The 18,554-nt window shown below is 53.7% G+C and overlaps 1 protein-coding gene across 1 annotated transcript in view; it reads right to left on the bottom strand.

Moving 5' to 3' along the window:
- BCAS4 (breast carcinoma amplified sequence 4) overlaps positions 1-15,905 on the bottom strand; it is a 55,683-nt gene extending 39,778 nt beyond the window's left edge. The window contains 3 exon segments of the mRNA XM_038572596.1: positions 1,099-1,170; positions 15,740-15,872; positions 15,874-15,905. Of these exon segments, the coding sequence (XP_038428524.1) occupies positions 1,099-1,170; positions 15,740-15,872; positions 15,874-15,905 (237 nt within the window).
- Between the last annotated feature and the right edge of the window lie 2,649 nt (positions 15,906-18,554).

The following is an 18,554-nucleotide window of genomic DNA, read 5'->3' as shown; positions in this document are numbered from 1 at the left end:
AATGGGTTCTCAAGAGAAAAACACACACAGGTCCTGCTGGGGACATTTCTGTCCTGTTCACTGTTGGGTCCCCAGAGGATGGATGACACGAGATAGGTCCATCTGTTAAATGAATGGGGAGGACACGGCGCCCATCGTGTTGCGCTGCTTCAAGGAGAAATGAGGTGATATGGAAAACACGCCTCACGCTGTGCCTGGTGCCAAGTAGCTGTTCAATAAACGTCCAGGGCTGCCGTTACTGTTACTCCCTTGGGCTCTCACAAACACTTCTCCAGACATGTGCTTCACAGGGACACAAATCTACCCCTCTGGCTCCCAGCTGGGCTTCCTCGGCTCCGAGGCAGGGCCTGATCACAACATGGAGCTCTACCCTTTGGGCCTTTGAGCAGAAGCCTTAAACCCAGGTGGCTGAGAGCTTCCAGAAAATTCTATCACTGCTCCTCAGGGCCCCACGCCTGGCTGGCTACCATCCTGGGCACACAAAGATCTAGAGAAGGTTTTTACATAATTTGGAGTGGAGACCTTGTCTTCTGGGCGCCTAAGGAACCATCTTCCATCTTCTTCTGGGCCCAGCCAAGGGGATTTGATCCAACAAAATGGAGTGGGAGGCAGAAACGAGAGAGCAAAAGGATTGGAGAAGGAGCCTGATGCCCAACCCTGCCTCAGGCTACAGCCTGGGAAGAGGCTCCACCTAGGCCCTGCAGGCCCGAAGCCATTTCCTGGCTGTCTCCATGTTTGCCTGGCGGACCTTGCAGAGCTGAGGAAAGTTAAATATAGTCTTAGCATCCCCGCTGAACGGCTCCCCACATCGGTGCCCGAGAGTGCCACCTGGTGGCCCACTCCGGGCTCCTCGGTAGAATAAGAGCCATCTGGGGGGGATGGGCGCCACCAAGATGGCCGCCTCAGGAAGCCTTGGTGTTGAGAGAGCGAGAGTGTGAGAGAGAGTGTGCACGCGGCTTGCCTCTCACCGCTGGCTGCTGCCCCATTCCTTCTGGTTGCTAAATCACCACCAAAATAAAATGGCTTCCCCAGAAAACTCCAGGATGGGCCTGGAGTCTGGCCTGGGCCTACACCCACGCCTCCCGGGCAGGCACTCACCATGTCAGTCAGGCTGCAAAACTCTTCCAGCCTGAGGAGCATCCCCTCGATGGTCTCCTCCACCTCCTTCGCCTGGAAAGAGACAATATTCTGGAGATTAGCAAGTGGTTTCCAGGGAGACAAACGCCCTTCACTTTTTTTTTTTTAAAAGCAAACTAAATCTTAGGATTATCTGCCCAGTTCCCTTCAGACCTCCTTTCCCTTTTCAAAACCTGTCCTAGCGTCACTTAAAATAGTGATAAGCTGGCCACGATCTTGACGCCTGTGGACGGAGGACTGGTTAAAGCCACCGTGGACCATCCACTCCATGCAGCTTTTCACCAGAGAGGAGATAAGCGAACACTAGCAGGAAACAGGACAAAGCTACCCTAATCATCCCGTCATCGTCCTCGTCCAGATGAGGGAACCGTCCAGATGAGGGAACCGAGGCTCCAGGGGTGAGGCAAGCCTGCTGGAGATCACACAGCTAGCAAGGGGTAGGGCCAGGGTCGCCACGCCCACAACCCCAAAGCCTGCTCTTACCAACTTCGAGAAGTGTCCCCTGACACACACTGTGGATGTTAACACATGAGGCAGAAGACCTAAGAATGGACGCGGTTTAACAGAAAGGCCTGGAACCACACAGACCAAACTGCTAACAGCTAGGGGACGTACTTACACTAAACAATTATTCAGTCTAACATTTAGATTTAACTGGGTGTCCTGTGGTTCACCTGGCAAATCTATCAGTAGTGCTGCTTGGCCCTGGGGAGCAGGAATTGGGGGACAGGGTCTGACCAGGGAGACGTGAATGCTTTACTCAGTCCAAAACTCTAGGTACCAGGGCTGGGCGGTAACGTAATGAGGGTCATAAATGAGCAAAGCAGGCCGCCGGGGCTCATGGTCATCTGCCCAAATCTAGAACAGCCAGCCTCCAGCAGCCATCAGTAAACACAGACTCGGGGCTGCCAGGGCCTTCCATGTTTCAAGAGGAGCCAGAAATTTTAATTTTATGGAAAATATCCCAATTTTTAAGTGGTAGCACAGATTCATGAGCTACCAAGCACGGGCCAAGCCAAACATGACCGGGAAAGGGTCTGCCAATTTACAACCCCATTTAAGTCGCTTGTGCAAAAATTACTTTGGACCTCATTTCCCCTCAAGTATGTACCATTTTTCATGACTTCTAAAATACCTGTGTTTTCTTTTGTTGCTGTAATGACCAGGCATCTAGGAAGAGAGTTCGCCTAGCACGTGAGCCACTTGCTCTGGCTTACCCCAGGCCAGACGGTTCTGCTCCAGGGAGGCGACACCAGACGTTTCTGGGCAGGCCCGGTACCCGCGGCCCGACACCTGAAGGCTCCCCTCTTCACCCACTTGTCCCGGGAGAGATGTTTACCCAGGGCCTGCTGCTTGTGGCAGGAGCCGTCGCTACCACAACAAAATAAACGGCTGTGCAAAAAAACATCTTTCCGGCTGGAGTAAAAATAGTACCGAGTTGCAATTTTAAACTCTGGAACCTTCATCTCACAGCTGGGACTATTTCTGGGCCTGCACGGGGGAGGCTTGACGGTGAAGGGGACCACAGCGGAGGCAGGCCTGAGAGACACACAGGAAGTTCTCTCCACCTCCAAAAAGTAAGATCACAGTAAAAAAAAAAAAAAAAAAAAAAAAAAGCCCTTCAAGCACTAAGGAGGGAAGACAGAGCCCAGAAGCCACAGAGATGGGGGACAGGAAGGCTGGTGGCTTCCTTCTGATGGCAGAAGGGATGAGACAGGAGAATAGTAGAGGGGCAGGGGAGACTCCCTCCAGAGTGCAGACCTAGACGCCCCGCCCTGGACCTGGTCCCAACACGCTCAGGAAGGCCAAAGCTGCGGGGAGACACAGAAGCCCACACCCACCCTGGATGGGCCACCCCCTCCCCAGCGGGGCCTGAGGCTCTTTGCCCAGAGGAAGCACATCTCCAGCTACCGGGCAGGTTCAGAAAGGAGGCCTGTCAGTCCTGGGTTCAAATCCCATCTTATCTTTTGCCAACCGTGGGACCTTCATTCAAGGGCTTGACTTCTGTCTTTTGGATGGCTCCCCCGTGACAGCAACTGCCACACGCATGTGGGAGGGCTGTTAGGAGGTTACCCTCACGGGACGCCCAGTGGCTCAGTGGTTGAGCGCCTGCCTTCGGCTCAGGGCATGACCCCAGGGTCCTGGGATCGAGTCCCGCATCAGGCCCCCTGCAGAGTGCGCCTGCTTCTCCCTCAGCCTGTGTCTCTGCCTCTCTCTCTCTCTCTCTCTCTCTGAATAAATAAGTTAAAAAAAAAAAGAGGTTAACTTCACATAATGAATGTGGTTAAATCACTTAATGGAGGGCTGACACACAGTAGGCGCATAATAAGCAGTTGCTTTACGCATCTCTCTCTCTAGGTAATAAAAACAATGGGCCATCGCTATGTTTGGATTATTTCTTTCGATTCTCCCAAGAACTCTATCCAGCAGGTGCTGTGATTTCCCCCTATGTACAGACTGAGAAACAGGACCAGAGAGCTTACGTCACTCGCTCAAGGTCACACAGCTAATAAACACTGAAGCCACATCTGACCCTGAGCACTGGGAGTCTGAAGTCTGCAACTACCAGGAGGCTCTTTGGAGAAGGAGCTACTGTCAGCTACAGTCTCCATCCTCACCTGTCCCCCCCACCCCACCTTCCAGGGCAGCTGGAGAGAGCAGAGAAAGCATCTGCTGGCTGGCCAGCTAAGGAGGAACAACCCCGAGACATTCCCAACCAACAGGAAGGAGCTCGGGATTAGCCAACCCGCCATGCCCACAAATCATTCACAGGACAATTTTCTCTCAAGATAATCCCCTAAGTGGCCTCAGAAATGAGAGTCCTGCAGGCTGCAGCCCACACGCCTTTTTAACCAGCCCATAAGCAAAATGAATGCCCTCGCCATCCTGTGCAACTCCCTGGGCATAAATTGTCCTGCTCCAAGGGGAAGAAAGCAAATGGCTCACCTAGAGGGACATTCAGGGCACTGCCGGTGGGGACGGCAGGAGGGCATTTTCAACACATGGCATCTACTTTCTTCTTACATAAATCTCCCAAAGTGCCAATCCAAGCTTCCCAGCTGGGTGTGCCAGAAAGCCAAAATGGGACAGCCCCTGCCCCTAAGTGACAGGCACCAAAAAAATCCCACAAACAGACCCTCCGCCACGGTCTTCTCCAGCTTAACAGGTGGAAACTCCATCGTCTGTTGCTCAGGCCAGATACCTGGGAGCATCCTCGACGCACCATCCCTTCTCGGCCCACCCCAGCCAGTGTGTCTGCAAATCCTCTCTGTTCTGCCTTCAGAATTAGCCCAAAGACAACCTCTTCTGTCCACCTGCCTGACCACCACCCCGGCACCAGGCACCGTCCTCGCTCGCTGCTCCTTGCTTCCTCTTTGGCCCCCACTGCAGTCCACTCCCCTGGAAGGCCCTGTCAAAACCTAAGCCCTCCTCACCTGGCAAACTTCCACCGTACTGCCTCACCACCACCAGTATGGCCACAGCCACAAAAATGGAAGATGACAAGTGTCGTTGAGCATGTGGAACCCTTGCACACCGCTGCTGGGAGCGTGACAATGCGCAGCTGCTTCGGAAACCAGTCTGGGCACTTTTTCTTTTCTTTTTTTTTTTTTAAGATTTGATTTATTTATTCATGAGACCCAGAGAGAGAGAGGCAGAGACACAAAGAGAGGGAGAAGCAGGCTTCCTGCGTGGAGCCCAATGTGGGACTTGATCCCAGGACCCCGGGATCATGTCCCAAGCCAATGGCAGACGCTCAACTGTTGAGCCGCCCAGGCGTCCCTGGGCATTTTTTCAAAAGGTTAAATGCAGAGTCACCCTGTGACCCAGCAATATAGCCCAGAGAACTGAAAGCATGAGGTTCTTACAAAAACTTGTGCATTATTCATGATAGCCAAAAAGTAGAAATAACTCAAGGTCCATCGGGTGATGAACGAACAAACAAAATGTGCCATGTCCACACCGTGGGAATATTATGTGGCCATAAAAAGGAATGTCGGTCTGATACATGTTATAGTGTGGATAATCCTCGAAAACATGAAGCTGAGTGAAAGAAGCCAGACACAAGAGGCCAAGCACTACATGACTCCTTTCAGGGGAAATATTCAGTAGAGGCAAGTCCATGGACAGAAAGTAGATCACGGGTTGGGGCTGATGGGGAGAGGGAGAATGAAAGGAGCAGTGCTAATGGTCATGGGGTTTCTTTCTTAGGGGACAGAAATGCTCTGGAACTAAGTCATGGTGATATTCATACAACATAGTAAATGTACTAAAAACCACTGAACTGTACACTTTAAAATGGTAAGTTTTTTATGTTACATGAATTATATCTTAATTAGAAAAAGAAAAGTCCTCCCTTGTCCTCAGCAAACACTTAATAGAGGCCTCGCCTACACCATCTGGGCCCTCCATCTGCTTTCCAACCTCACTGTCCACAGCTCACTCCCCACAAAACATACCAAGCATTGTCCTCACCCCAGGGCCTTTGCATCTGCTTTACCCATCACTGACAAAGCTCTCTACACACTTTCTTCAGGCTTTGCTCAACTGTCTCTTCTCAGTGAGGCCTTCCTTGGCCTTGCAGTCCCCTCCGCTCCCTGTCTTACACCAATTTATTTCTCTCTTCAGCCTCCATCACTAACATCGTATATACTTTTTTTTTTTTTTTTTTACGTCTTATATACTTTACCTGTTTCCTGTCATCTTCCCCCACCAGAATGAAAGCCCCTAGAGGGCAGGGATCTTAGAGCCTTTCACTCACCCTTCCTTACCCCTGGATCTGGCCCAACCCATGTCTTGCTCTGACCAACAGAATGGGTGGGAACAATGCCTTGTGACATGAAGAGACCTTGCAGCCTCTGATTCACCCTCTTGGAAGACCATGGCCATGCGAATTAGTCCAGGCAATGCTGCTGGAGAAGCCAGAGGACAGGGGTGGCCGCGTGGAGAACTGAGACGCCCCAGCCGGCACCAAGTGCCCGACCCGAATGAGGCCACGCTGCAGCGCTGCCAACCTTCCAGCTGCATGCAGCCCCCTGACCAAGCCCAGCCAGCATTTCGGGAACAGAACCACTCAGATGAGCTCCGCAGACCTGCAAAATCCTGCGCCACAATATGGTGGTTGGTTTCAGCCACAGAGATGTGGGGTGGTAGGTTACCCAGCAACTGGTACCCGATTCAGTGCCCCCAGGAAATATTTGTTGCAGGAAAGGAAGGAAGGAGGAGCAGGGAAGGAAAAAAAAGTGAGCAAGGGAAGGAGGAAGAAATGCGCCCTCCCAGTGGGGCCTAGATGGTTCTCCAGTCTCACCCTTGCATGTTATGCTGTGTGTTCCTAACTACACGCTGACATCTCTCTGCACCTTGGTTTCCCATTTGAAAATTGGGGAAAAACAATCCTCTGAGTCTGTCTTGAGATGGAAGCTGAGAAGTGTCAATGAAGTAATTTCTCTGGGTTACTCTCGGTGAGATGCCACAGCTGTACAAAAGATGGCAGTAACTGGGACCCTACCAAGGTCTCCACATTCAAATGCAATGGACACAGAAGCCAGGCAGGAAAAGTGAATACAAGGGAATGTGTTTTGTGCACGCTGCTCATTTTCAGTTTCTCACTTTTGGAAGAGACCTTCTACTTTTCTCTAAGAAACACAGTAGCACAAGCAGGATAATGAACAGCAGCTAATGCTCAGATTCCAGGCAGAGAGACAACAGGGAGAGGTGGGGATTGTGGCTAAGAGGAGACCCCTCCTCCATCTAAAGGAGGCAGCTGCTACTTGACCCCAGCAGAGTGAACCAGGGGGAATGTGCCAAACCTGTTTTTTTGAGACAGAGAGTGATGCAGGTATTTATGCAAACTTCCCAGTTTGAGAATTCAAACCCCACCCCCCACAAAATAAAACACAGTAGGACAGACAGATAAACCTGTCTGCAGGCTGAATGTGGCCTTGAAACTTCTGCTCTATCTGTGTCTTCAGAACACAAGGCTATATGGGGCACCTGGGTGGCTCAGTTGGGTGATCATCAGACTCTTAGTTTCAGCTCAGGTCATGATCTCAAGGTCGGAGGATGGAGCCCAACATGGAGCTCGGTGCTCAGTGGGGAGTCTGCTTCTCCCTCTCCCTCTGCCCCTTCCCCCACTCATGCTCTCTTTCTAAAATAAATAGATCTTTTTTAAAAAATTAAAAAAACAGGGATCTCTGGGTGGCGCAGCGGTTTGGCGCCTGCCTTTGGCCCGGGGCACGATCCTGGAGACCCCGGATCGAATCCCACGTCGGGCTCCCTGCATGGAGCCTGCTTCTCCCTCTGCCTGTGTCTCTGCCTCTCTGTCTCTCTCTGTGTAACTATCATGAATAAATAAATAAAATCTTTAAAACAAATTAAAAAAAAACAAAACCAAGCACATATGAATTGTCCAGAACAGGTAAATTCAGCGACAGAAAGTAGACCAATGAGGGGCATTGGGGAGCAGGAGCTAAAGCGTATGGGGTTGCTGCTGGGGGTAATGAAAATGTCCTAAAACTGATTTGGGTTGATGGTTGCAAAACTCTGTGGATAAACAACAACAAAAAACCCCATAAAATTGTACACCTTAATTGTATGGTATATGTATTATATCATAATAATGCTGTTTACACATACACACGCACACGCACACACACACACGCACGGGAGTCCTCCTAGGAAACCACAAGGTCCATTCAGCTAGGCCAGGAACAGGGCCACTGAAGACCTAGACCTCCTGTTGCAACATTTTGAGAGAAGCCAGACATTGGATTTTTTATGAGAAAGCTCCCACTTTTTAGAATTTGGCAACTACTTAGCATTTTTCAAATCAAATCACAGTGCCAGCCAGAGGACACCCACTTGCAGCCACATTGAGTTCCAGGGAGGGTTTTCCGGCTTTCATTGACACCAAGCCTGCGTCTGCCCGTGTCCCCGGCATCCTCTCTGGCCAGGCGGGGCTGGGGTCCCCCAGTATGCAACAGGGGCAAAAATTAATTGGCCCAAGGACTGTAGGGCCTGCCCTCACCCTGGGCACGCAAACAAGAATGTCACCTCTTCTCCCAAAGCAGTCCCGGTGGCCCCTTCAGATGACAGCAAAGTAAAGGTCTCCCACTAGCCTGACAGGAGGCAGAAAAAGCAGCCCCATCTCCGTGCCCTAGATGGAAGGGCTGGAGTGACAGTAGGAAGCCCCCGGGAGCTGGGGGCCAGCAGGAGCAAGGGCCATGGAGAGCAGAGGGGCGATTCTCTAGACAGTGCTTGGTGGAACTGCAAACCATGAAGGACCCGGCACATTAGGTGACAACCCCCTTCCCCAAGAGGGGACATGGGAACTCCTTCCTCTCAGGCCCCAGCCAGCCAACAAGAGCTCCCATCCAGCCCTCGCAGCCCCCTTGACCTGGAGGTTTGAGTGTCCAGAAAGGGCTGCCACTCTACCCTATAATTGCCCTGACCCCAGTCTCCAAAAGGGTTTATTTGGCAACAGCGACCAAAATTTAAAACACAGGTACCCCTAGGCCCAGGAATTCCCCCATTAGCTATTTACCCTGCAGACGTATTTGCACAAGTGCAAAATGATGTGTGTACAGAGATACTCTTGCAACAGACTCTGAGAGGAAAAAAATCCATGTAACCTATAGGCCCATCAATAGAGGAATGGCTGCCTGAATTGTAATCCAGACAATGCAATTCTGCTTAGCAGCTAAAAATAAGCAAGCAGCTCTCTATGTATTCATATGGAAAGATCTCCAAGACGTACTGAGTGAAAAAAAGCACGATACGCAAATGGCATGTTACAGGTGGGGATGGGGAAGGGGCCACAGACGGAACAGAGCCGCAAAGGGCCCGGGAACTCGTTGCGAGGGAGCTCCCTCACCACTCCCTGGCCACTGGGACCTTGGGATTTTGTGACATGCGCACATACTTTTTTTTTTAAACAAAACTTATTTTATTTTATTTTAAATATTTTATTTATTTGTGAGAGACACAGAAAGAGAGAGAGGCAGAGACACAGGCAGTGGGAGGAGCAGGCTCCCTGCAGGGAGCCCGATGTGGGACTCGATCCCGGGTCTCCAGGATCAGGCCGTGGGCTGAAGGCCGCACTAAACCGCTGAGCCACCCGGGCTGCCCAACAAAACTTATTTTAAAAGCAAAACCAACTCCAATTTACTTTGAAAGAACCCACAGGCCAAATTTCCATCACACTGGCACCAAGGAATAAATTCAGAACCCAGGGTGGCTCATGCGGATCGTGTGCTCAGCCACTGTGTTCTGCAAACCAAAAACTGGAACCTAGGCTGGGCTCACGAACGCGGGTCACAGAGTGAACCTCGGATTTCTAGGCCTACGCGAGGCCCTGCTGGCCGAGTGAAAACTCATGATCTTCAGCACAAGGGAAGGGCTGGATAGGGCTGAAATCCCCACCGCCGAACACAGTACAGAACAATTAGTGTGCGTCAACCCCCACACCTGCTCTGTCCCTAAGGACAAAAGCGTCTCCCATGTATCCTCCCTCCCAGCACCTGGCACCCTGTCTGCACCCAGTACCTGCTCAATAAACGTCTGGAGAATGATTGAACAAGCGTAGCTGATGCTCCCAGCCTGCCAACCACGGGCCAGACCCTGCGCCCCACGCTGCCTGTGGATTAGCTCATCCAAACCCACAACCACCCTCTGAGATGAGCGGACAAGGCACAGGGGGCTCCGAGCACAGGGCCAAGGTCCGACCCCAGGCCGAGCGGCTTCAGAGCCTGCGTCCCCCCACCTCTAGGCCTGAGCAGGAGCAGGATCGGGGGAGTCCACACAGCCATAAAGGATGTTTCTTTAACTGATACACATGAAGTCACTCAGTGCTGTGGACAAAGCAGCGGGCAGGACAAACAGGGTCCCTTGTCGGGCGGCCGCTGGAAGCAGGGCCTTCACAAAAGGGGAGCAGGTCCCACTGCCGCTGGTAGGAGGTGTGTGGTCCCAACCGGGCTGACCGTCAGAATCCCCGGGGGAGCGTTTATCAGTCCAGGCCCCCAGCCCTGGGCCTCACTCACAGGTGACCCCCACAATCAGCAACCACACTGATTTTCCAACACACCGATCAGTCTAGGTCACCCCGGCCTTAAAAGCCCGCTGGAGAGCTTTCAGGATCCCAGTGTCTGGGGGGCGCCCACGCCAGTGACATGAGAATACCCGGGGCGGTGGTGGTACAGGCGGCAGGCACCAGAATTATTTTTTGAAGATCCCCAGATGACTCCAGTCTTGGGCAAAGTTTGGGTACCATGCCCTCTACCACCGCTCTCAACCTTGGCTATGCCCCACCCCAGCCCAGGAGGCGGCTTTGGCTTCATCTTCTATTTAGAGATGCGTGAAAGAGGCGTGGCCCCTCGGAGCCCACTCACTCCGCAGCCGCCGCCTGTCCACGGCGCAGAAGCATCCAGAAGTATCGCTGTCAACCTGCCTGTGTCACAGGCACTGAGCTCATTGCCCATCTCTGTGACCCCCTCTGTTTTAAAGCTTCTAGGTTGGTGCCGAGGCTCCCGGCTGACCCTCCCCCAAAGCACGTCCTAGGAGAAGAGGCTGTTCAGACCCAGGGATGGTTCCTCCCACGGCCCGGGCGGTCTGCGGGGACAAAGGTCTTCTGAGTAGCCGCCTTGGCCTGGGCTCCTCACACCCCAGGAAGGTCCTGATTCAGGAACGTGGCCCACTCAGTCCATCCACGTGGACGGCCACATCTGTGGGCCCCGCTGCCGCTCCAGCCCTTCCAGCTCCAGCCCCTCCAAGCATTCGGGCCCTGCAGCCATGAGGCCAGAAATCTGATCACCCCTGCTGTGGCCCGCTCACCCCTGCTCCCGGCCAGGAGCCCAGGATCGAATCCAGAGTCCTCCCCCTGGCCCAGCTCTGCTCACCCTGGCCCTTGGCCGCTGAGGCCCACCCACTCCCCGTTCCTCCGTCTGCCCCTCGGGCCACGCGCACGCTGCTGGATCTCGGCCTAGTGGTCCCTCCCAACCCAACCTGTGTGTCTCCATCATAGTCCCTCCGCTGTGTCCCTCACGGCACTGCTTGAGCATTACTGGTCCACTCATCTCCCTGCCTGCAACGCCAGTCCTGGAGGACAGGCCCCGCTCTGCCTCGCAGGCCTCTCCCTGGACCCAGCACAGTGCCCGGCACACAGCAGGTTCACCGTAACGACCTGGGGAATAAATGAATACAGAGCTACATCTTGAGACAGGGCATCTGAACCTCCCCCACTTGAATGCTGAAAGCAGACCAGCAGGTCACAAGGGGCAGGGCACATGCTGGGGGTGGGGGGGCTCCCCCATAAGCACATGGTGTTTGCAGGTTGGACATAAGAGAATATCCTTTGCTTTTACAAAGGAACAGCCTCCTCTATGTTTTTTTCATGAAACCCAAGGGCATCTCTGGCTGGTTTGTGTTTCCCTACATTAGTCCAAACACAAAGTTTGGAGAATTCGTTTTGTTTTTATCCCTACACGACGACAGAAAAATCAAAGGTTCAAGCCCAAGGGTAAAGGGTACCTGATACTAGCTTCAGTGCGGGGAATACAACGGAGGGGGTGGGCGGTGGTGGTGGGGACTGCGGTAAACAGGAGGGCCACATCTAGGAAACGTGAACCCAGACCGACCATACCTGCTAATATTTTATTTTATTTTTTTAAAAGTAGCCTCTTTGCCCAATGTGGGCCTTGAACTCATGACCCTGAGATCAAGAGTCACCTGCTCTACTGATGGAGGGGTGCCTGGGTGGCTCAGTCAGTGGTACGCGTGACTCTTAATCTCGGGGTCGTGAGTTCAAGCCCCACGTTGGGCATAGAGCCTACTTAAAACAGACAGTCTAATATTTTAAATAAGCAAGAAACTCAGAGTTTTTCATGAGAATCCTCCATTTAAAAAACTATATTGATAGATCCAGTCACATCAGAGGGCTGGATTCAGCACTCTGGGCCACCAGTTTGCAACCCCTGATCTAATCCACTTGCGGTTAAAAGACCCAGGTGTCTTCTCTGCCATCGTCCTTTGCTCACTCAAACAGAGACCTCAGGCCTGAGAAAGTGCTGGCTTGACTTCTTCCCATCTAGGCCATGAGCCTCATCTGCGGGCCAAGCCTGTCCTGTGTGCCAGCAGAGGAACCAAACAGGATCCTGAAAGAACCTGGCCAGGAATTCACCTGTGCATGGGTATCAGTGCTCAGCCATTCGGGAGGGCCCTTGAGCGCCCTTCCCTCCTGAATCAGAGGGCACCCAAGAGGCCAACACCTCTCTTTCTCTCTCTCTGCCATCTTGAAGCAGCTTCTGGAGACCGCCCTGAAACTTCCCCCAAAAGAGGAAGTTCAAATCAGAAAAAGAGAGAAAGTAAAAAAAAAAACACAAAAAACTTGTTGAACAGAATACCCCAAAGACACTGAAAAACAGTAAAACACTCGCACCTGCCAACCAACGCCAAAATGCCAGCCCGCAGCAGCTCCTTGATCCCAGGACACAGAGCACGGTCCGGGGTGCGGCTTCTGTCCTCCTCACGAGCCACACCTCCCACTGCTCCCCCTTCCACCTGCTGCTCTTCCATCCTGAAGGGCACCGGGCTTCATTCCACCCCAGGGCTTTTGCGGGTTTTGTTCCTGGGTTATTTTTCTCCTCTTAGCCTGGCCAGCTCTCATTCACACTACAGGCCTCAGCCTAAAATACTGCTGCCTCAGGAAGCCCTCCCTGACTGTACCCCAACAAAGTCAGGTCCCTGTGCTTCCTCTTTCTTGCACATTCCTCGGTGGGTACCACTCAGGTCTCAGCTTTCCTGGAGAGACCTTCTCCGCCCTCTGTCTTGCTGACTCACACAGACACCCGCTACGGCACCACCACCTCTTTGTTCCCAGTGCCACCATCACCATCTAGAGATTTTGTGTGTTCCGCATCTATTGTCTGGCAGTGTCCTGAAAGCAGGGTTCCTGCGTGTTTCACTGCTGTCCCCGGCCCCTGGCACATCGTAGGGGGTTCAAGGTGTCGAATGCAGCCCCATCTCACTAGGGACCCCAGGACACCCCTAGGACTGGAGTTGGCTGGTCTGGGGACCCCTACCGTTCCATTTAAAAGCCCCAAGCCGCCCCAAGAGAAGGGCCCAGCTGTCCAGGCCGGTTCCTAGACCAGATCTCCCTTTGCAAGCTCACTGGCCCATCTGTAAACAGCCCCAGTGAGGGGACCTGCTAATGAATTAAGCTTTAAGTAGAGGTTGCAAGTGACTCTGCTCTAGCAGTTTCTGCGTCTTCTGGTAAATAAACTTCAGCGAGCCCTCTAAGTGGGTTTATCGCCACGCAGAGCTACAGGGAGTTGGGCTCTTCATTACATCCCTTACAAATGAGCGTGAGCCAGCCCGTGTCTGAGTTAAAGAGAGCCCTGAGCGAGAAAATGAAGTTAATACACACAGTTTCTCTTGAAGGCTGTCCCTAATAGAGACAAAATGAAGCTGATGTTTAGCCGCTGGGCACAATGACATCTCTGCTGAGAGCAAGGGAGAGAAGGAACAAGAAAGGTGCCCACGTTTACTTAAACCGGTGAAAAACTAGAGACTACCCAAACACCCGTCTCCGGGGGCAGGATTCACAAATTATAGCACCTCCAGCGGGCCTCACCGATCCCACGAGGGCCTCAGGTTTCTCAGCTATAAAATTGACCCACAAACCTCCGGGCCACTGGGTCACCGGGAACAGGGTTCGGCACACCGCTAGCACATAGGATGTGCCCAGGAAATAGGAGTAATTGTTATTTCATTGTGGGATACTAGGAAGCCAAAGAATGGTGGAGACCAGCTGGAAGCCACCAGCCTCATGTGACAACTGAACACGGAGAATGTGGCCGGTCCAAACTGAGATGTGTCCTAAATTCAACATAAAAGCCTGATTTGGGGGCGCCTGGGTGGCTTAGTCCATCAAGCATCCAACTCTTGATTTCGGCTCAGGTCACGATCTCAGAACCCTGAGATCAAGACCCAAGACGGGCTCCCCACTAGGAGAGGAGGAATCTTTTTAAGATTCTCTCTCCCTCGCTCTCTGCCCTCCGCTCCTACCTCTCTCTTTCTCTCTCAAAAGTTAAACCCTGATTTTGAAAACCTAGCACAGGGCAGCCCCGGTGGTGCAGCGGTTTGGCACTGCCTACAGCCTGGGGTGTGATCCTGGAGACCCAGGATCGAGTCCCGTGTCGGGCTCCCTGCATGGAGCCTGCTTCTCCCTCTGCCTGTGTCTCTGCCTCTCTCTCTCTCTCTCTCTCTATGAATAAATAAATAAAATCTTAAAAAAAAAAAAAGAAAACCTAGCACAAAAAAAAGATGGTAAAAATCTCATTGATTTTTTTTTTTTTACATTGATAGCATGTTAAAATGATTGACATTTTGGAGGCACTGTTATTTTAAATACATGGAGACTAATTTCACCTGTTCGTTTTTTTCCTTTTTTATGTGCTTCCCAGCACATTTCAAATTACATGAATGGCTCACATTCGCGGCTCAGAATGCACTTCTATTGGACAGCTCTTATGGATACGTTCTGACAGGAAAATACGGCCGGGCTATTTTGTAAAACTGAGATGCAATTCACGTACCATTAAAGTTCACCCTTTAAAAAGTGTGCGATGCTGCAGTTTTCAGAATATTCCCAAAGTCGTTGCAGCCATCACCGCTAACTCGGGAACATCTTCATCACCCTGAAAAGCCCTGTACCTTATCATTAGCAGTCACTCCCCATTTGTCCATGGTATTTTGAGTAGAAAACAAAAAAAAGCAATTCGCAGAAGAGTATTACAGCATCAAGTGGGGCTTTATACAAACCAACACATAGTATTAAAAATATAGATACAGACCCGCATGTATGAATACATTTTTTTTTAAGTGTCTGGAATGAAGTAACACACACCACATTGCGAAGTGGAGTTGGGGACACGGTGTGTGTGTGTGGGGGGGGAGGGTGCTCACCCTTTATTTGATGTGCTTCTGTCCTGCTTTTGAGACTTAAAAAGAGAGTTGAATTCCAGCCCTAAATAACTCCTGGCGGACTTGGACGCAGAACTTTTCCGCGGCGCTGCTACCAGACTGGCTTCGGCTGAGAGATGGAGGGCCTAGTTTCAGATCTACTTTTTATTCTGTGCTTTTAAAATAGAAAGTGCAGCTAGAGACGAGGTATTTTCCCTCTTAGCAACAGCAGGGCCGAGGCCGGGGCTTCCCCGCACCGACGCAGCCCGCGCGCCCCGGCCCCGGCCTCCGAGCGCAGGGGAGCGGGGCGCGGGGCGCGGGGCGCGGGGAGCCGGGGCGGGGCGCGGGGAGCCGGAGCGGGGGCAGCGGCTCCCAGGCCCGGGCGGGATGCGGCGCGGGGCTGGGCTGGGCGCCCGCGGGCCTCCGGCTGCAGGACCCAGCGGCGGCCCCGCCGCGCATCTCCCTCCGAGCCGCGCCTGCACCGCCGATCCGCGGAGGAGGGGGCGCCCCAGGCCCCTGCGCGGGGCGCGGGAGGAGCGGCGGGGCGCCAAGGGTTCGGGTCCCCGCGCGCCCGGGGCCCCCCCACCCTCTCCTGCCCCGGGGTGCAGCCCCCCCCGCCTCCCCCACCTGCGTCCCGCGCCCGCCCTACCTCCGCCCCGGGCTCCGGGGTCAGGAAGAGCGCGAGCTCGCGCGCCCCGCTGCGCACGGGCTCCGGCCGGTCGGCGTCCACCAGCAGCATCAGGAGCGCGGCGGGGTCGAGCGGGCGGCGGCTGCGGGGGAGCCGGCCTCGGAGCCCCGCCCCCGCCCCGCTGCATGCCCCGCGGCCCGCCTGGAGGAGGCGGGGCAGGTGCGCGCCCTCGGCGAGCGCCGGGCCGAGCGGGCAGCGCCACCCAGTGGCGGCGCGCGGTGTGCGCGCCCGGCCTCGCTCCACCTGGCAGAGGCGGAGCTGCTCGCACGCCCGCCCGGCAGCACCTGGGGCTCTTGCAACTTCCAGAGCCCCGCGCGCACGGGCCTGGGCCGCCGCACCTTTTGGAGCTCGCGGGGCGATTCGCGCGTACCCCGGAGCGCGGGACCCGCCGGCAGAGCCCCCCGCCCCTCTCCGTCGGGATGAGGGCGGAGCCACGGGCCCGGCCCCGCCGCCCCGGACCGCCCCGGCCGCTCCAGCCCGAATCCCCGAATCCCCGAATCCCCGAATCCCCGGGGGTGGGGCCCGGGCCTCGGACGGAGCGCGGCCGTCCCGGGGATCCTCTCGCTTGGAGCCCAAAGCCCCCGCCCCCAGGGCCGCCCTAACTCCAGCATCTCGCGTGCGCCAGGCGGACAGTCCTGCAAATTAGGGAAACCGGGTGCAGCGGTCCTTATCGTCCCATGGGCAGCTTTTAAAATAAACTCCCCAGGGAAGTCTCAAGCGCTCCAAGTGTGTCACCACCGACCCCCCCCCCCCCTGCAAACACACCCCTGGGAGGCTTGTGTAGACCCTCTGGAGGCTGAAGACGGCGGGGTGCATCCCCCAAAACAATGCTAACAAGGAAAATCCTAAAAACAGTGTAAAGGTATAGGGAAGTCTAGAGTTCTTATTTTTCCCATGACATCTTTTTTTTTTTTTTTTAATGTTGCATTCGTGTAACAACATCAGGCTGGGCTGAGGGTTGTAAATAAATACACGCGATAACACCCCGCCCCCCCCCCCCCCCGCTTAAATCTAAATGTAGAGTTTAGCGGATAACCCGAGGCAGGGGGGTCATGCTCGACCTGTCCTGTGGGTGATCCGTCGCTGCACGATGCCCACTTCCACATCCGCGTCCTGCTAATTTCTCCACATCTCTGCCCAAACAGGCCTCTAGGTCACCGTCGCTTTCTGGAAAAAAAATCTTGGCAAAGATTTGGGCCACAGGTGGCTGGTTAAAGGATTTGATAGGAACCCAGGGAACCTGAACTTGGCCACTCATGACTGTCGTGATTTCCCTTTCTCTCATCACACAGACACCCAGGAACCAAGGCCAGACCCTCAGCCCTGCAGGTGGGCTGGGACCCTCCCTCAGAAAAGTCCAGATCTGGCTTCAGTTGAGCCCAACAGGCCCGAGCACAGCAAACTTCCCCTGGTGGATGAGCCTCATAAACATAATGCTAAGAAGAAAAAAAAAAAAAAAAGACAAGTTGCAGAAGGCTCCGTAGGGCATGCTGCCATTAACATAAAGTTTTAAAAACATGCAAAACCACACTCTATATTGTGTATGGATACAGCCATATGGAGTAAAAGTATAATGCTGCGCCTGGGAACATCGCAGGCTGCGTTCAGGAAAGTTGGGGGGAGGGGGGCGGGAGGGGGTGATGAACGGGTTTTCAATGATATTTGTAACGTTTTATTTCGTCTGCTGAGGTTTGTTATCATAGTTAAGCCTATTGAATGCCCAAAATGACTCATGAAAAGCAAAACAAAGGAAAGGCCTGGGATATTATCTCAATGTGCAGATTGCTCAGACCCCCTTGCCCTGGAGATGGGGTGCCTGGGGAAGGATCTGTGCTCTTCACAAGCCTCTCTTCCCTGGGCTCAGCAGGCTAGCCAACAGTCATTTTGCTGTCAGGTTGTTGTTTTTTTTTTTTTTCCCTTAAATGTGTGATTATGCCTTAGAAACATTTTGCTAAAAATACAGATGCCCGGAGCCCTCCCCCAACTTTCTGAATCAGAATCTCTGGGGAGCTAGGCATCTGCCTCTTAACAGCTCAGCAGTTGATTCCGATGCATACCAAAGTCTGAGAACGACCCCCACTTAGGGGCTCCCACTTGCTGTGGGCATTACCCAGGGACCCCCGTAGGAGGCCACATCCATGGTTTTGAACAAAGAGGATTGAATGTGTAAAAATCTCCTGGCCTCTCTGTGGCGCTTGGCTGTGCCCCAGCGCCCTACCCCCAGTCTCCAGCTCTTGGGGAGACCCAGGGGCAGGCAGCAAGCCTAAGGCCTGGCATGCAGCCTGCCAGGGCCGCACCCTGCCCAAACCAGTTTGAACCAGCTGCAGGGATGGAGCTGTGGCGTGTCCCCACGAGCTCCCTCTGGTGCCCAAGCTGGGCTCAGAGCTGCGGCTCAGGTCTCCTGCTCCGGAGGCCTCCGCGGGTGCAGGCTGCGGGCTCTCTGCAGCCTGGGGGTGGGGGTGCCAATGGCTGCCAGGCGGGGGGCAAGGCCCCCTGGAGCCAGAGTAGCAGCCCCTAGCTGGGCCCCGAGGTCACATAGTCTTCCACCCCCCACCCCCATCAGGCTTCACCTCCAGCTACAAAATGGTTGCCTGTGTGTGTCTTTCCAAGGTCAGTTCTCCCAGTTCAGGCCTCAGGCATACAAAGTTCTAGATTAGCAATGGTTCCCAAGCTTGGCTGCACATTGGAAACTCCTGGGAAGCTTCCAGAAAATACTGATGCCCAGTCCCCACCCCCAGAGATTGTGATTTGATTGGTCTGGGGTGAGGCTTGGTTT

Source organism: Canis lupus, chromosome 24 (assembly GCF_011100685.1).
Source record: "Canis lupus familiaris isolate Mischka breed German Shepherd chromosome 24, alternate assembly UU_Cfam_GSD_1.0, whole genome shotgun sequence".
Lineage (NCBI taxonomy): Eukaryota > Metazoa > Chordata > Mammalia > Carnivora > Canidae > Canis > Canis lupus.
This window is presented reverse-complemented; position numbering and strand designations above follow the sequence as displayed.